Below are 16,172 nucleotides of genomic sequence, written 5' to 3'. Positions count from 1 at the left end.
AGAGTGATAGACCTTATAATTCGATGTTCAATCCAATCTACTTCATCGACATGACCATGCATCGATGCGATGAACGAGAACTGTCGCTGAAAAAAGTGACGTATGTGTGTTGTGTTACACGATGATAATACATGATATACTAAAGCAGAAGATTGATTTACGCTTTTCCTTTAGCTTATGAGGTTGATCGAATGAAGGCATGTTGCGCTGCGCAGATACGTGAATTCCTACAACCTCCTCGTACCTCCGAAACCACCTGGACCGAAATTACCAGTCGGTCGATTAGACAGTTGATCTCCCCATACGATCTCGTCCTTCTCTCCTGCTTCCTGTGAAATTAGTGGGAATCACATCGATATGATATCAGCGAATGCACCCACTTGCTTGGGGAATACACTGGCGAGGTTGTTCAGACCGAAACGATATGAAACCCACATTTAACCTCTCTTTCATCGTTTGACTGCCCTCTCGCTGGCGTATTATCTTGTCCATCTCTCGTTTCAGCTCGGGGGATAGTTTCTATGTAGATGGGGAAGTTCAGTTTATGTTATTATAGCTTGTTTTGGTTTGCTATGCGAGAGGGATGGTATGGTAGACATGGGCCGGTCCTTGTCGAGTGGTAGATGGGGATGATAAGATGAACTGGATGACTGACATTATAGAACTCTTCCTCTGTTGGCACGGTTGCTGTTGGTAGGAGATCAATCATACATTAGCCATTCGCCCAAAGTGTATCTGATGATTGATAGGTGATCTTCCGAGATTTGAATCGAACACCGCGCTCGAATTTACTCGCCTCTCATTATCAACACGCCACCTCCGATTACTAACGGTTCCTCACTAGTCAGTATACTATCGATGTGCTGTCCAACCTGAGAAGCAGTACATACTCGAAGTCGATATGAACGCCCATCTATGATTCCCAATGTTAACGATCCATACGTGATGCTTTGATCAGACGATCGGGGATTTATTGGGTATCGTAGATTGAGGACATACCTTAACCATGCTCCTGCTGACATCTTGACTTGTTGTTCGTGTGTAATATGGTGGGTGAGTAGTAAGCTTGTGTAGACTTGCTCAAGGTATGTGAAGGTGTATGTCTCGATATATTTACTATTTATCAGTAGGATAGGAGTGTCACCGATTTCAACTTTAGATCTTCGGACTAAGTCTTACTCTATCAGCCCAAGTTGACGAATACGATTCCGAAAATAACAGATTAACCTACAATGAGCGAGGAATTACCCAAACGAGTAATAAACAATCTAGTACATTCGTATTTGTATTCCCACGTTAGCATTTCTTAGTGCGTCATTCTGTTACCAGGTGCAGGTGCAGTGGGATTGATTCCCATAGAGTAGTAGTAGTAGTAGTAGTAGTAGTAGTAGTAGTTGTACTCACTGCTTGTTCACTCTGCATTATTTATATGTACTCGTACTCGACTTGAATCATAGCCATATCCATAACACATACACAATAACAACAGCCAGTCCATCACAGCTCAACATTATATCTCATCAGAATTACCCTTACTGAGGCGAATAATCAATTCTAAGCCAAACAAATTTGATCGAATCACTCAACCGACTCGACCCACCCTTACCTTGCACCGCTTCCTCCTTGAACACTCGGACCTCCCGAATAACCCATAACCACTTTCCTTTCTCTTGTCGCGTATCATCAATCAGCAACAACAACAACCTCTTTCCTCGTCTTCCCACCTTCATACCTACAACACCTCATTGAAGGATATAAAGCAAATCATCCCTCACACTTCCTTTGGAAAGAATCAGCTACCCCTTTGATCAACTCGATATATACTCAACTCTATTTCCCCCCTCCTTGTACTCATCAATCAACTACAGCCATTTGTCATATCAGCTGATCACCTGGCATTCCTTGGAGATTGATCATCTATAACAACATTCAATCTCTCATTCTATCTGGATCATATCTTCCAAAGCGAGAGCGATTGGATTGGATATCATAGCGATTTTGGAATATTCGAGGTAACACTATTTCGGAGATACACCATCCAACTATCCATCAACGCGGAAACGAATAAAACCATATACAAAGATGCCCCCTCCACCACCCGCTCCCCCCGTGTTCTACTCTTTCCCCAAAGTAGACGTCTTACAAGGTGAGTTCTGATCTTTATTGGTATTTCTTATACATCACCTATTTCTAGGACGGTACAAGTTCGTCTCTCTCTAACGCTGACCCACCCCTCGTGATCAGACTCCCTTGCCAACTTTGTGGTCAAAGCTCAACGAGATGCAGTGGAGAAGAGAGGTAAATTCACCATCGCCTTGTCCAGAGGAAGTTTAGCTGCGAATTTGAAAGGGTTGGTCGGGCAGGAGAACGTACAATGGGATAAGTGGTGGGTACATCATTTTTCATGCCTATCTTGTTCCTCTTCCTTCTTCTTTTTATCTGCCTATATGTTCAGTCACACCTCTTTACCACCTCCATCAATATTGTATCGACTGATCACGCACAATTCACAGGGAAGTATTCTTCTGCGACGAAGCTGCCGTACCCCTCGAGTCGGAAGACTCAAACTATCACTCCAACATCCTTTCCTTCCTTTCCGACGTGCCCATACCTCCCAATCATATCCATACCGTCGACTCAAACCTCTTGGACGATCTCGAAGAACTAGCAGACCAGTACGAGAAACAACTGATCGATCATTTCGCCAAATCCAATGCAGCCAGATATCCCACTTTCGACTTGATGTTATTGGGTATAGGACCTGATGGAGAGACTGCGTCATTGTTCCCTGGACATGAGCTATTATCGGAGAGAGATGCTTGGGTGGCTTATTTGGATGATGCGCCCAGAGGCCCAAAGAGAAGGATCACCATGACGTGAGTTGGCTTTCTTTTTGAGCCATCCGACACTATTAGAGCAGCGAATAGCAGCTGTTACTTCGTGGGATATGCTGACCTAACTTCCCTTATTCGACTTAGCCTTCCCGTCCTTACACATTGTTATCGAGCGGTATTCGTCGTATCAGGAAACGAAAAAGCAGATATGTTACATGCCATTCTCGATAGACCAGAGGAAGGATTACCTTGTTCTAGAGTACGACCTGCGTGAGTGATTTAGGCAGTGGTTGATTTGCGCTGTCTACTAACATTGTGGTTTCTATATAGCTCCCCCGGATTGGTATTCTTCTTTGCCGATTCCCAAGCTGCCTCGCGAACCAACTATCCACCTACGGCATTCAGGTGGATCGATAATGAGAAGGAAGCTGAGGAGGCTGTGGCTGCTGCTAAGCGAAGAGCAGAGAGGAGAGCGGCCGAAGGGGATGAGTAAGCTGTCGTCGAGGAGTTAGTATCACGAAGCAGAAGAGGAAGATGTTTGTGTCTGTTCATTTGCGCCTTTTTGGGGTATATGTTTCTGACCCATTATCATACGTTTCGTTGTGTCGCTACTTTAGTTAGAGAGCGATCAGACTGTGATGGAACCACGTTTCTTTTATCCGCTTACAGTATTCATCCATCCATTTTTATATTCGACAGAAGAAGAGTTGATTTCGGTTCAGATGATACCGATTGAGTTTGACACGAAGGTCTCAGTGCTCATATTGATTTCATGCAAACATGCAAAAACAATGATAATTTAGTCACCTCGGCTATTCTGTCATACACTTTGCTCTTATGGTATGGGAATGCCCATAAACGCTACCGTCGAGTCTGCGAGGTGCCTTGAATTTCGAAGATAATGCGAACGTTGCATGTCTCAGTGTTGATAGAGCGAGAGGGAGAAAAGATCGGATAGGAGGTTTGTTGAGAGCGATTAGATGTTCCATTTGATAAAGCCAAGACGGGCCAAGTTGTGATCACAAGTTTTGGGCTTTGTGATTCAGGATTCAAAGACGGATCAGGTAAGCGCACGACAGATACTCAATCATACACTGAACTCATATCCCCTTAACGCGTTGGGGATATACATCTACTGTACGAGCCTTGAACCCTCAAGGAAGACAAGGTCAGCTTGCCTGCCTGCTTCGTACCGAGGCATATATGAATCTTGGCTATATATCGTCGCAGGTACAACTGGTCGACAACATCAAGCATATATTTTACATTCTCGTCGAACAATAAGCATGACCCAAACCCGTGAACGCCAGTGTCACCTCGATGTTTTTCCGATTTATATCACAGGTAGATGGAAAGGAATGGCACTGGTACAAAAGTGCCTGATCAGGTAACTAACCGTAAATCTTCAGTGGTCCTTTCGGGTCGGACGGGAATGTTTTTTTGGGATGTGATACCGTAATGTTCTGTACAAAGAGGAATGTACTGTAAAAATAAAAATGACGACTGTGGAATGGCTGCTGCGTAGAAATGAAAGTTACATCTGCTTGGTATATAATGCAAACAGACAGTATCCCTACCTCGTTCACTTCTCAATAATGTCAATTTCAAGATTGTATTAAAATCAGTGGTACTGCTCAAGCTTGTTTAGGGATTGACGTCTCTACAAGCACTTCGTAACAAGCATATCCCGTATCTTCTGGCTACACCAATATCAACAACTCGCAAAAGCTTGTTCATCTGGTCGGACTGTGCTGTTGTACAAAAGACTGTGCTGAGCGCTGCGGAGGTCGAGTCAATATAGAACGAGAATGTATTGTATATGAAGGAGTCAGGTAAGTAAGCAGTCATGAACCTTCCGCTGTCCAACATACACCCAGGGCTACAAATATACAGGTACTAACATTCCATACATTACTGTTGGATCAATTGCTACAGCAGCTTACTTCGGTTGGTTTGTTGTACTTCTTCCAATCATTACAGTCTTGTGTCCATCGTTATAGATCTATGTTTCTCAACACCAAAATGTCACTGTCCATACTCCCCTATCAAAATCGATACCTCCGGCCCATCCTACTTCTCCTCCTGCTATCTACCTTACTCTACACGGTACCATCCTTGTACGCTCCCACAACCTCACGGACAACCCTCTCAGAAGATGTATGTGGGATAGAAGATCCTTCGTCCTGCTCCGATGAACCGATCTTACCTATCGCAAAAAACCTGCAAGAACTCAATATCAACCTCGGAGATGTAGTCTCCATTATACAGCGGTCGATAGAAGCCAGTGGGAGGGGGTACGACTCGGAATGGTACAAGAATGAATTGGGGTTCAAAGTGCGGTATGAGAGTTTGGAAGGATATCGTTCTTCTCTGAGTAGGATATGGGAAATGTACTTTCATGTAGAGGACAAGCACGGTTTGGAGGGTATCATGAAGTATCTATCCTTCTTACCTCCCTCTTCGCCGGATGAGAAACAGGGAATACCGAAGAATGTGTATACTACTTCGCTCGAGGATCCCAATAAGTTGCCTGAGCAATTCAATAGCTGGACGAAAGAGAATGGAGATTATGCGGTCAGGTTTGTGGAGGACGATGAGATTGATGGATGGATTGAAGGGATGTACCCTTCTAGTGGGTTGGGGAGGGAGATGGGGTGGTTGAAGGAGAGGAGTAAATGGGGAGTGGTGAGAAGTGATTTATTTAGGTGAGCTCTCCATCAGATCCTCAACCGGGACCCTTCCCCCTGTATCGACTTTGACAAGTCAAATCCTCGAGCGCTCCTCGCCTTTCGCCATAATGCTTCCCTGCTCTTGTTTCCACACTTCCCAACAAGTACTCAGCTTACCGAGACGCTCTTCCAGATACCTGGTCCTCCTCCTCAACGGAGGGATATATACCGACACCGATACAGCATGTGTTCTACCCGTCTCGCAATGGGGCAAGAACGCCGACCATCATCGATCGACCAATCCATTACTAGAAGCATTACCCCAACTATTATCTCTATCTTCGTCTCACCCAGACATCCCAGATACGGATGATTCGCCATCATTGATCATAGCTCTGGAGAACGATTCGCCATCTTCTGGATCGGATTGGCGAGCGGAAACTTTTGTTAGGGGTATTCAGGTCGTTCAATGGACAATCGCTTCGAGGAAAGGTCATCCGGTGTTTTTGGATGTGGTTGGACATGCTTTGGATAAGGTTAGGGAGTTGAGGGAGGTCGAGGAAAGGGGTTGGGAAGTGGGGGATGAGCAGGATATCGTGGGTCCAATGTCTATGTCGATAGCTATCACTGAAATTGATAGGAGTATCATGTGCTAATTGCGTGTACCACGTAGTTGGAATGGTCTGGTCCAGGTGCTTTGTAAGTAATGGCTCAATACGACGAATTAATAACGCGACATATGCTGATCCACTTGAGTACAGTACCGACGCAGTATTCCGTTATCTCCTTATCCGATATGGATTCCATCCCAAGCAAGCATCAGGTCTTGATAAACCACTTCGCGTGGGTGATGTCTTGTGAGTATCATTGACTTTTTGCGCTCCAACAAGTTTTCTCTCGCAGGAGACCTGATTTGACCTTTGGTGGGTTGTAGGATCATGCCTGTACATTCATTTCGAGCAGATGCATCAGAGGGATATCAGGGCGATGAAAAAGCAGTTTGGCACGGGTAGGTTTTTCACTTTGATACTTTTCGGTTTAATGCTTATGCCTATGCTGTTGCTCTGCAGATTCTTTGGGAGATGGAAACCCACGTGATTGAACGAATGGTGCGATCGTGACAATCTTAAATTTACCAAGCTTAGACCTCGGAATTCAGTTGTACAGTAGCGCATCTAGTACCCATGCACTGATCGATCGGTGCCAGATAAGTGTAAGTCAAAAATCGCAGAAATCAAAAAAATGGTATCTGTGTGGTATTAGTCGGCGGGGTTATTGCGTTACGCTAAAGTAGCACCGCAGCAGTAATCAAGAGATTGTGATGGGACCTGATATGGGCGCCACCATCAAAAGGCAAAAGGGCTCCGATTCCGAGAAGAAAGGGTTGTTGTCTTCTGTCCGAATGTCAAGGCTCCTCCGTTCTCGACTACAATTCATCTTTCGGGGTAAAGGCGCAAATTCTGCCAAATAGCAGGGTTGACGCTCTGATACAACTCACGATTCACTGTCCAGCCTTTCGGCCTCTCATGAGAGGCCTCCCAGGAATATGGAGGAACCTCAAGATCCAGCGTGGAAAGGGCGAGCGCATTAATCGATGGGTACAGGGTTGAGTGTCGTTTTAGATTGCATTTCGGACTTAATGTGAGGTGTAGAGTGAGCGTCAAAGTACCCCTATGATCACATCAACCTTAACCTCTATGTCCGAAGAAATCTGATCGTACTGTAGAAAGGGAGCGACGGTAGATCAGGGTGCAGGCCATAGTCTTACTTTCCAGTATCGATGGATCATAATTAAGGTGGGATCTGATGAGATCCGTGAATTTGGGTCGGTCGTCAAGTCCGTTATACTCGGTCAAATTGACCACCGCATGCTAAAAAATATCGATTGAAAAACCTGCCTGGACAAAAACCTCGACAAGATCAATTCCCTATAAATAGAGTGGGGAGCAAACTTGGCATCTCGTACTGGACATCTCACTTTCCCAAAACTACCTATCTGTACTCTTGTTCGTTTGACAAGCTACTCTTACTCGAACAAGATGTCGCTTGATATTACTGGAATGCCCGCTGAGCAAGTCGAAGCTATCACTCAAGCTGCTTTTAGCGACTCTATTGGAGTCAAGTTAGGACCTGTTTTACTTGGGTGCGTACAATCTCTTGTCTAATCTCGCTGATACTGATGATCAATGCCAACAGACCTATATTCGACGTCATCCTCTATGGGGTGATGTTACAACAATTCCAATGTTGGTGGGCATACGGTCGTGCAAGTGAGAGAAAGGCGATCAATTGGTTGACCGTGAGTCTGGGTTCGCTGTTGTAGTAGTATAAAGCTGATGAGGGATTGGGATCGATCAGTACTACATCATGCTGGCGTCAACAGCGTGGTCCATCATGATCATATCCTATATGTTAAACTGCTTTGTTTACAGTGAGTTTGCCTTCATCATACAATAACCTAGCCGGGTAGAGTTAATCATGTATGATCTGGCTCTCGCAGATTTCGGTACCTTCTCCGTTTTCATCAAGATGCCTTACGCCACTGCATTTCCGTCTGTCGGGTACACCATGGTAAGGCCCACACGAATCTTTTCCTGCAGATTCCAATCGCAATGTGCTGACATGGTATAACTTATATAGTCGGCTGCCGTTCAATGTTTCTATATCGAGAGGTCTTACAGGTTGAATAATCGAAACATCCCTCTTCTTATCCTCTTGATCGCCCTCGTGTGAGTGAGCGGTGGTTGATTTCACAGTTATACCGCGCTCATGACGATCGTGTCAACTGCAGAATTGGAGAGTTCGTTGCGATTGTCTTCGTGATCATAATCTGCGGAAGAGTGGCATCCGTACTGCAAGCCGAAGTGAGTGCATTTTTACCTCACCACACACCTATCCTGAACTGATGAGTGGTTTATTGCATCGCGATCTGCAGGACCAAATCATGTATATCCGAGCGTGGCAATGTTTAACCCTGGCTACTGATACGATCATCACACTTTCGTTGTCTTGGGGTCTATGGAAAGCCAAGACTGGCTGGTCGCACACGGATGCACTGGTCAAGAGACTGATTCTGTGAGTGATTTCTGTCACTATACCTTGTATTCTTGGATTTCGCTGATGTGGTCGATGGATGTGGGTGAAGCATTACGCTAGAAACCCAGTTGGCTCCTACTTTGATGTACGTCGAGATTCCACATGCTATTCTTCCCTTCAAAGCACATCCTCCGTCCTCTGTCCGTCATAGAATTGCTGATTATGAGTGTTGACCGCAGTATGCTTGGTTTCGTCATCGAGTTCTCGATTTTTCCAGCTTCTACCATGGGATTGTTCTTTGAGTACGCCTGATACGGTTCTTCCTACTTTTTGGCTTCTACTGATGCCTCTAAATTGCAGCGTCATGATTCCCAAGGGCTACACTGTAGGCTACCTGGCAACCTTGAACGCTAGATTACACCTACAAAAGGACAGGACAATAGGTGGTAGTGGGAATGGTAAACAGACGGTGGGTCAGCAGATTGTTCTGAAAGTGCAGATGAGCTGATTGATGATCGATGCGTGACAGAGCACAAACGCATACCATCTGGGAAGTGGCAGATTGCAACAAGCGACTGTGCAGGTTGACACCCAAACTTATGTCGAGGTAAGCTTTAGCAAAGCTATGTTATGTTCGATGCGATTCATCAGCGTTGACAATTGATCCTCGAAAGTCCTATCAAGCCAAGAATCCGACGCCTGGCGTTGTCCGTGACAACAATATGTTCGAAGATGGTTCGGTCGAAAATCTCGATTATACCAGTAACTTGTCAAAGCAAAACCTCAATATGCCTTTGGAAGGAAATCGACATTGATAATGTTCATCAATCGCAATAGAAACTTAAGATTTGACCATCCTCATAGTTCATTCATATATATCGATGTTCATTCAACCATCTGCGAATGCATAGAGAGACATGCTGCAAAGTCAAGGGAAATTTCTAACTTTAATCGATGTCCAGGATGGTTGTACAGTAGTCATGCACGGGGCACGCATCCAATATCCTCAATCCAGATCATTTGTCGATATCACATCCATCGGAAAGATGGGGAGATGGTATCTGTGTGGAATCTGGGAGTCAATGCGAAACGCTAAGTGAAGTATAGGGTTGAAGAGATTTAAAGTATTTTGATGGAACCTGATTAGAGGCGCCACCATCAAAAAGCTGAAATACTACCGAGCAATGAAATTTTGTTGCCTATATCATCATCTCTGGCTGTTCGAAGTCTCGCTGTCGCTCCAATGCAGCAATGGATCATAGCAAGTGATCTTTTTTAGATGATCATCTGAGTTTTTCTGCTCTCGCAAATAGTTACTATCCACACCGAGCGGTGAGCTCGGTTGAGAGCAGGGTGCAGGGCGCAAGCCCATCAGTTGATGGTAAGGTATAGTTTGAACTTTATTCCGTATCAGTCACAAAGACAAGACCGCTCTGTTATAGCTTGAGGCCATACACGATTTCACACATTCAGCTAAGCAGGCATCATTCCCTCATTAGTCCGAGCAAATCCGGACGAGCCGTGATGGTGGCGAGAAGGGCATATTTCCCACCTCGCTCATTCCTTTGGTTTGCAAGGGAACTAAAGATAGATCAGATCAGATCTCATGAGATCTGGTAGTCAGGCTGGCTGGCTGCACACCACCAGCATGGGTTGCCGTATGCTCAGGAACTCAATTTGATTGCGATTGTAAATTCCTCAACTTGGAGATACCGCATGTACCACACCTTGCCATGGTCAACCTATATATAGCGAGGCATGATTCGATTGATTCAGCTCTTGGCATCCCTCCATCTCATCCAAAGTCGTCTTTCTAAGATCAAGCTGATCAATCAACATGTCGCTCGATATCACTGGAATGCCCGCCGAGCAAGTCGAAGCAATTGCTCAGGCTGCCTTTGGTGATTCTCTTGGAGTCAAACTTGGACCTGTTTTACTTGGGTGAGTGGCTGTCCCATGCCTATCCACTGGCGATATTGTGTATGTGCATATCGTAGATCGGGTCGTTGATTTCTGTACTGCTACGGATATCATATAGCCCCATATTCGATATAATCCTGTATGGTGTGATGCTACAGCAATTCCAATGTTGGTGGGCGTACTGTCGACCAAGAGAAAGACGGGCTATCAACTGGTTGACAGTGAGTTATTTGTCCCAATCTACAAATCAGGCTTTGGATTGAACTAGTTGCTGGAGCTGAGGTGGGAATAGTACTATATCATGCTGGCGTCGACGGCATGGTCAGGCATGATAATAAGTTACATGCTGAATTGCTTTGTCTACAGTGAGTCTGCGTTACTGTTTGTTGAGCAGGAAAATATCAACTAAGGAATTCCATTCTTTTACCAGACTTCGGGACTTACACTGTCTTCTTGGAGATGCCTTATGCTACTGCTTTCCCGGCTGTTGGATACTGCATGGTGCGTATCGTCTTTGTCTCACCAATCAATCAGGAAAGATGGAAAGTACTGATACCAATTGCGATAGTCCGCGGCTGTACAAAGCTTCTACATCGAAAGGTCTTTTAGGTTGAATAATCGAAATATCCCTCTTCTTATCCTTCTCGTTGCCCTCGTGTGAGTGTTCCACCTTATTTCTCGACCCGTCCCCGAACTTAGCACTGAATCCCTTTCGTGCTGTAGCTTAGGGGAATTTGTCGCCCTCGTTTTCATATTGATCGCCTGTGGACATGTAGCTTCAGAGCTTCAAGCAGGAGTGAGTACTTTCTTTCTGTAATCGTCCTCCCCCCTCGCAAAGCTTGTTACAAGGTGACACAAGGTACCTCCATAGGACGTTCTCATGCAAATTCGAGCATGGCAATGTCTGACACTCGCAACCGATGCAATGATTACACTTTCCTTGGCTTGGGGATTGTGGAGAGCAAAAACCGGTTGGTCGCATAATGATGCATTGGTCAAGAAGCTCCTTCTGTGCGTTGATACTGTATCATCCGTTCTTCATTGCATTTACTTGATGTCGTGTCGATGCTGACGATGCTTGTGTCTTGTAATCAAGTATCACGTTGGAAACTCAATTGGCACCTACCCTGATGTACGTGCAAACTCTTCATACAAAGATCACTAGAAGAGATGGCTAATTTGCAACACAGCATGCTCGGCTTCGTCATTGAATTTTCAATTTTCCCTGCTTCCACGATGGGTTTGTTCTTCGAGTAAGTTGTGGATGGCGACTATGTGACTTTGTATGACGGATTGTTAATCCATGCGGGTTGCAGCGTCATGATACCCAAGGGCTACACGGTGGGCTATCTGGCAACGTTGAATACTCGAGTACACCTGCAAAGGGATCGTACCATTGGAGGTAGTGGTAACGGGAAACAAACGGTACGTGGAAAATCAATCGTATATTTAGACGCATTGCTAACATTCAACAGAGCACAAACGCATATCATCTGGGTAGTGGGAGATTACAACAAGCTACAGTACATGTGGACACCCAGACCTACGTCGAGGTAATCTTTGACCTTTCCGTTTACGTGACGCCTGCTAATCAGCCACATACTTGTCTATCGAATTTTATCTCTCGTAGTCGTACCAAACCAAAGATTCTCGACCTGGTGTCAATCGAGAGAATCACGTGTTCGAAGAAGGTTCGGTGGAGAATCTAGATTATGCTAGTAATCTATCTAAGCAGAACTTGAATGCGTCTCCTCAACCCTTTTACGGGAATCGACAATAGTCTGTTCCCATATCTCTTGTGGATATAAATCACTTGTCAAGGAAACCCAAATACATGTCATAGCAGCGAACCATACATGAAGTGAATTTGTGAATATCTAATCATCCTCTATGGGCGGAGAGCAACTTGGATATCATTCCGCCACATGAACAAACTAGCGGGATCAAATTTCGAAGGAGTCAGGGCAATGGATCATTGAGTGAGAACGATCACTTATTGACCTTCCCTTCACTCGATGATCATTACTCGAACGAACAGCATTCTGACGATGTACACTTCACTCGCTGATCAGAGGTCACCTGAAGGTTTACTAGCGCCTATCGTGATGCTCTGTCCTCAGGACGGGCCAACATCGCTCAGCCCACGACAAGTGCGTCCCTCAAATCCCCAACTTACACCCGCCATACCTCATGACACTATGTAGGCCCATTTTGTACTACAATTTGCGCCGTTCTGCTGCTGTATCACGTAGTATCCAAGCAAAGCAGGAACATACTAAAAGCTAGCTCGGACTGAAATATTGACCTTACTCGACAGCCTCTTCGCCGTATGGATGAACCTTGATGGCTCTAAGGGTCGATGGTCCAAGCTGATTAAGGTCCGGATAGCATGGAGACATGAAACAACCAAGCCAAGCTACCCTACCATCAAGTTCACCTTCACCCATCAATCAGTCACATCGATCACATCAATCAGCAGCAACCATAACGTCGAGATGGTAGATAAGTCAGGATACCATCCTTTACATCACGCCAAAGGATTTATCTTCGTTAATTTACACCATCCGTCAAGGTCCTTTCGCACCTTTCGGAGAGCTTTGAGAACCTACCTAACGCTAACACCCGATCCTTCTTTTGCGAAAATTATCCCAAGATTTGAACAAGCCTGTGTATCCAAGGTATATAAGAAGTAGACATGTCGGCAGTCATAAGGTGAGACTTTCTTCTTCTTTCACCCCCGCTTAGTTTTGATCCACTTTCCGACGATTTGACCAAGCTTGTCCAGAGGCACGAGCGGAAATCGACAGCGATCCCTCTTTTTTTGTCAACCTTGAAGTCGCTCACACAAAATGTCGTCGGCGGCACTCAGTCAGTTATCGCCAGAAGAATTGGAAGGTCTGGCAAAGGCTTCTTTCTCGGATAATATAGGCTTACAGTTGGGTCCACTCCTCTTAGGGTAAGTCATGTTATGTGATAGAGGAGATCTTGCTGATCGTCGCTTAATCTGGCTCGGATCCTCAGATGTGTCTTCGATTTCATCCTCCTCGGTACCATGCTACAGCAGTTTCAAAGCTGGTGGGCATATTGTTAATCTACTGAGCGGAAAATCATTACATGGTTGACGGTGAGTCTACCCTACCGCAATTCATGAAGGTGTAAGACGAAAACTGACTCCACTCGTTCCGATGTCTAACTCAGTGCTATATAATGATCGCCTCGATGGCCTGGACAGGTATGATCATCTCTTACGCATTACATATCTTTGTTTACAGTGAGTAACGTTCATCTTGGAGGAGGGACCCCGGTCAGCTTGTCGATAGCATAGCGCCTGAACTATGCCTGCTGTTGATCCACTGACACGATATGTCCTTCAGATTTTGGGGTGTTCATCGTTTTCCTGGAGATGCCATACTTCACTGCGTTTCCGATCGTTGGAATGGGGATGGTAAGTTTCTTTTGAAAGTTTTCTGGTGACTGGCTTAGTTGACAGGTTTGATCGTAGACGACTGCGATCCAGTGCTTTTATATCGAAAGGTCGTATCGTTTGAACAACAGGAACCCTTTTCTGCTTGTATTTCTCCTTGCGTGTGTGTGAGTGTGTCTGCATTGGTGAGCCGCTGAAGAATTTGTGAAAGTGACATCCACAACCATATAGAAGCGGAGAGTGGACCTCGATCATAATTCTGATGATCAAGGTGACCTCGGTCGCGTCGTTGTTACAAGCTTCGGTATGTCATCGACGGACTTTCTCGAAAGCTATCTTACTAATTAGACGCCCCATCACATTCAGGAGGCGGTACCTCAAGTTCGAGCCTGGCAATGTATGACGCTCGAGACTGATTTTGTGATCACTCTTTCCCTCGGTTGGGGCCTGTGGTCTGCCAAGACAGGATGGTCTCACACAGATGCGTTGGTCAAGAAGTTGTTGATGTGAGTCGGTTCATCATGTCTCGCCGAGCGACCTCATGCTGACGAACCTGCAGCGTCACTTTAGAGACCCAATTGGCCCCTACTCTAATGTGAGTGAGTCCTGTGAACATAGCCCGACGCTAACTACCCAATCAGGATGATTGCTTTTGTGATTGACCTTTCCGTCAAACCGTCCTCGACTATAGGTATTTTCTTCGAGTAAGTGACCTGAAGCTTAAGAACACTGCGACGCTGTTGACATCTCTTTTCGATTAGTATTCTCATCCCGAAATCTTATACCGTAGGCTATCTCGCAACTTTGAACACTCGAGTTCATCTTCGAAGGGACAGATCCACTCACGGCAGTGGCAATGGCAAGGCGGCCGTAAGTGATCATTTTTACTCAAATGACTGTTATCGAGTAGCAAGCTGATTGGGGGTGGACTTAGGATACCAACGCATACCATCTTGGTACAGGGAGATTACAGCAAGCTACTATCAAGATTGATACTGAAACGTATACAGAGGTGAGTGTTCTCCTTCCCTTTTGTTGTCACATTACTGATAGCTGATGATCATGATGGCCAGTCTTTCCAAATTGGTAGGCCCACAGCCGGTGTCAACAGAAGAGACATGAAAGATGTCTCTGAGGAAGGTTCGGTGGAGAACCTCGATTATGCTAGCAACCTCTCCAAGCAGAACTTAAACAACCCATCTTCGCAATTCTGAATGGCTAGATTGGGAAAATTCTTGGTCTCGATAAATCAAGGAAGCCTTCTAGGGTTTATCCTTGGTATGGACGAGATTCTACCCAAGGAGCTTCAGATGCACCTATTGAAATGCCTCGAGTAGCACAATGCATTAGATTACCGTACCGCTGTAAACAGAACGCATTGCCAGTGTGCGGCGATTTGTGTTGGGCTGCTCAAGGGATTGCCACGAGAGCTGGAGTTCACAGCTGGAGCACCGGCGAAACGGCATGAATATGCAGCACGGTTTACTTGTTAATGCTCCGGAACTTGTATGATCGATACGTGTACCTGCTCGACTGTCCACCAATTTGTCACTTCAAAATAATCAGTCGCCTTGATCAACATCGAAGCGTGTCATCTGGCCCAACTAGTAGAGCTTTCTTGCTGCCAAAAGAGAAGGACTTCGCTGGATCGTTTTACTTATAAAATAGTATTTTCATCCTTTGCTTTCAGCATGTGTCGCTATTCCCCCCAGATCTAAACTACTGGCTCGTGTCGTATCCAGGGTGGGACTCGTGACTGTCGTGGACCTAAAATTGTTAGGGGTTACCACAGGAGAAAACCTCTCTCGTGGCTCAGGGCTGTGTTATTGTACCAGATGCCAGGTTAAAGCTGAAGTGGGCAGCGCTAAAGTACTGCAGTCGTCGACCTAACCTGCTTACAACGACTACCACAGACCGTTTGGCATGAAGCGAACAGACAAAAGACGCCTGAAGGGGTGATTGGCACGTGACTGAATAAAACAACTTAATCCTTTGAACGACAGGAGTTGTTTCCAAAGGGTCCATAACCTCTTGTTCTGCATTGATACCATCTTTTCGTCTATACTACAAGATGTCGAATTCTTTAGCACCAAATCGCAGGTCCCTAGATCTACCAGATCTATGGCTAGAGGGAAAAAAATAAGGATTTGAGGGCGGTAGTGTATATATGAGAGAACTATATTGCAAAACGAGATAAAATCGTATACCGTCCACTGATTGCTGGATTTATCATTATACGCCTTTTCACTTCTGGAAAATAGAAGGCATCGGAAGCTGACTCATATCCGG

The 16,172-nt window shown here is 45.3% G+C and overlaps 6 protein-coding genes across 6 annotated transcripts; 5 read left to right on the top strand and 1 right to left on the bottom strand.

The window, feature by feature from the left end:
• Nucleotides 1–227: 227 nt before the first annotated feature.
• I302_106796 (uncharacterized protein) lies at nt 228–1,022 on the bottom strand (the record flags this gene model as incomplete). Its single annotated transcript, XM_019192551.2, has 6 exons — nt 228–329; nt 436–519; nt 656–687; nt 797–826; nt 891–913; nt 1,000–1,022. The coding sequence occupies 6 exons, from the start codon at nt 1,020–1,022 to the stop codon at nt 228–230; spliced, it is 294 nt and encodes a 97-aa protein (XP_019045548.2).
• Nucleotides 1,023–2,082: 1,060 nt separating this feature from the next.
• I302_106795 (6-phosphogluconolactonase) lies at nt 2,083–3,327 on the top strand (the record flags this gene model as incomplete). Its single annotated transcript, XM_019192552.1, has 5 exons — nt 2,083–2,146; nt 2,245–2,386; nt 2,514–2,876; nt 2,979–3,104; nt 3,165–3,327. 5 exons carry the CDS (start codon nt 2,083–2,085, stop codon nt 3,325–3,327), a joined length of 858 nt encoding a protein of 285 aa, XP_019045549.1.
• Nucleotides 3,328–4,856: 1,529 nt separating this feature from the next.
• Nucleotides 4,857–6,601, top strand: I302_106794 (uncharacterized protein; the record flags this gene model as incomplete). The annotated part of the gene is made up of 6 exons (XM_019192553.1): nt 4,857–5,539; nt 5,697–6,099; nt 6,177–6,202; nt 6,265–6,360; nt 6,438–6,512; nt 6,574–6,601. 6 exons carry the CDS (start codon nt 4,857–4,859, stop codon nt 6,599–6,601), a joined length of 1,311 nt encoding a protein of 436 aa, XP_019045550.1.
• Nucleotides 6,602–7,542: 941 nt separating this feature from the next.
• Nucleotides 7,543–9,354, top strand: I302_106793 (uncharacterized protein; the record flags this gene model as incomplete). The annotated part of the gene is made up of 12 exons (XM_019192554.1): nt 7,543–7,646; nt 7,700–7,802; nt 7,862–7,934; nt 8,004–8,074; nt 8,144–8,232; nt 8,295–8,367; nt 8,439–8,578; nt 8,649–8,684; nt 8,779–8,841; nt 8,900–9,008; nt 9,069–9,146; nt 9,214–9,354. 12 exons carry the CDS (start codon nt 7,543–7,545, stop codon nt 9,352–9,354), a joined length of 1,080 nt encoding a protein of 359 aa, XP_019045551.1.
• A 1,022-nt stretch (nt 9,355–10,376) lies between these two features.
• Nucleotides 10,377–12,239, top strand: I302_106792 (uncharacterized protein; the record flags this gene model as incomplete). Its single annotated transcript, XM_019192555.1, has 12 exons — nt 10,377–10,480; nt 10,578–10,680; nt 10,752–10,824; nt 10,890–10,960; nt 11,028–11,116; nt 11,183–11,255; nt 11,331–11,470; nt 11,556–11,591; nt 11,650–11,712; nt 11,776–11,884; nt 11,935–12,012; nt 12,090–12,239. The coding sequence occupies 12 exons, from the start codon at nt 10,377–10,379 to the stop codon at nt 12,237–12,239; spliced, it is 1,089 nt and encodes a 362-aa protein (XP_019045552.1).
• A 1,334-nt stretch (nt 12,240–13,573) lies between these two features.
• On the top strand, nt 13,574–15,097 carry I302_106791 (uncharacterized protein; the record flags this gene model as incomplete). The annotated part of the gene is made up of 12 exons (XM_065870334.1): nt 13,574–13,583; nt 13,658–13,730; nt 13,834–13,904; nt 13,962–14,050; nt 14,115–14,187; nt 14,250–14,255; nt 14,350–14,389; nt 14,443–14,478; nt 14,525–14,587; nt 14,645–14,753; nt 14,818–14,895; nt 14,957–15,097. The coding sequence occupies 12 exons, from the start codon at nt 13,574–13,576 to the stop codon at nt 15,095–15,097; spliced, it is 789 nt and encodes a 262-aa protein (XP_065726406.1).
• Between the last annotated feature and the right edge of the window lie 1,075 nt (nt 15,098–16,172).

This window comes from Kwoniella bestiolae, chromosome 5 (assembly GCF_000512585.2).
Source record: "Kwoniella bestiolae CBS 10118 chromosome 5, complete sequence".
Classification (NCBI taxonomy): domain Eukaryota; kingdom Fungi; phylum Basidiomycota; class Tremellomycetes; order Tremellales; family Cryptococcaceae; genus Kwoniella; species Kwoniella bestiolae.
The sequence above is the reverse complement of the archived record's forward strand: the minus strand, read 5'-3'. Positions and strand labels throughout refer to the sequence as shown.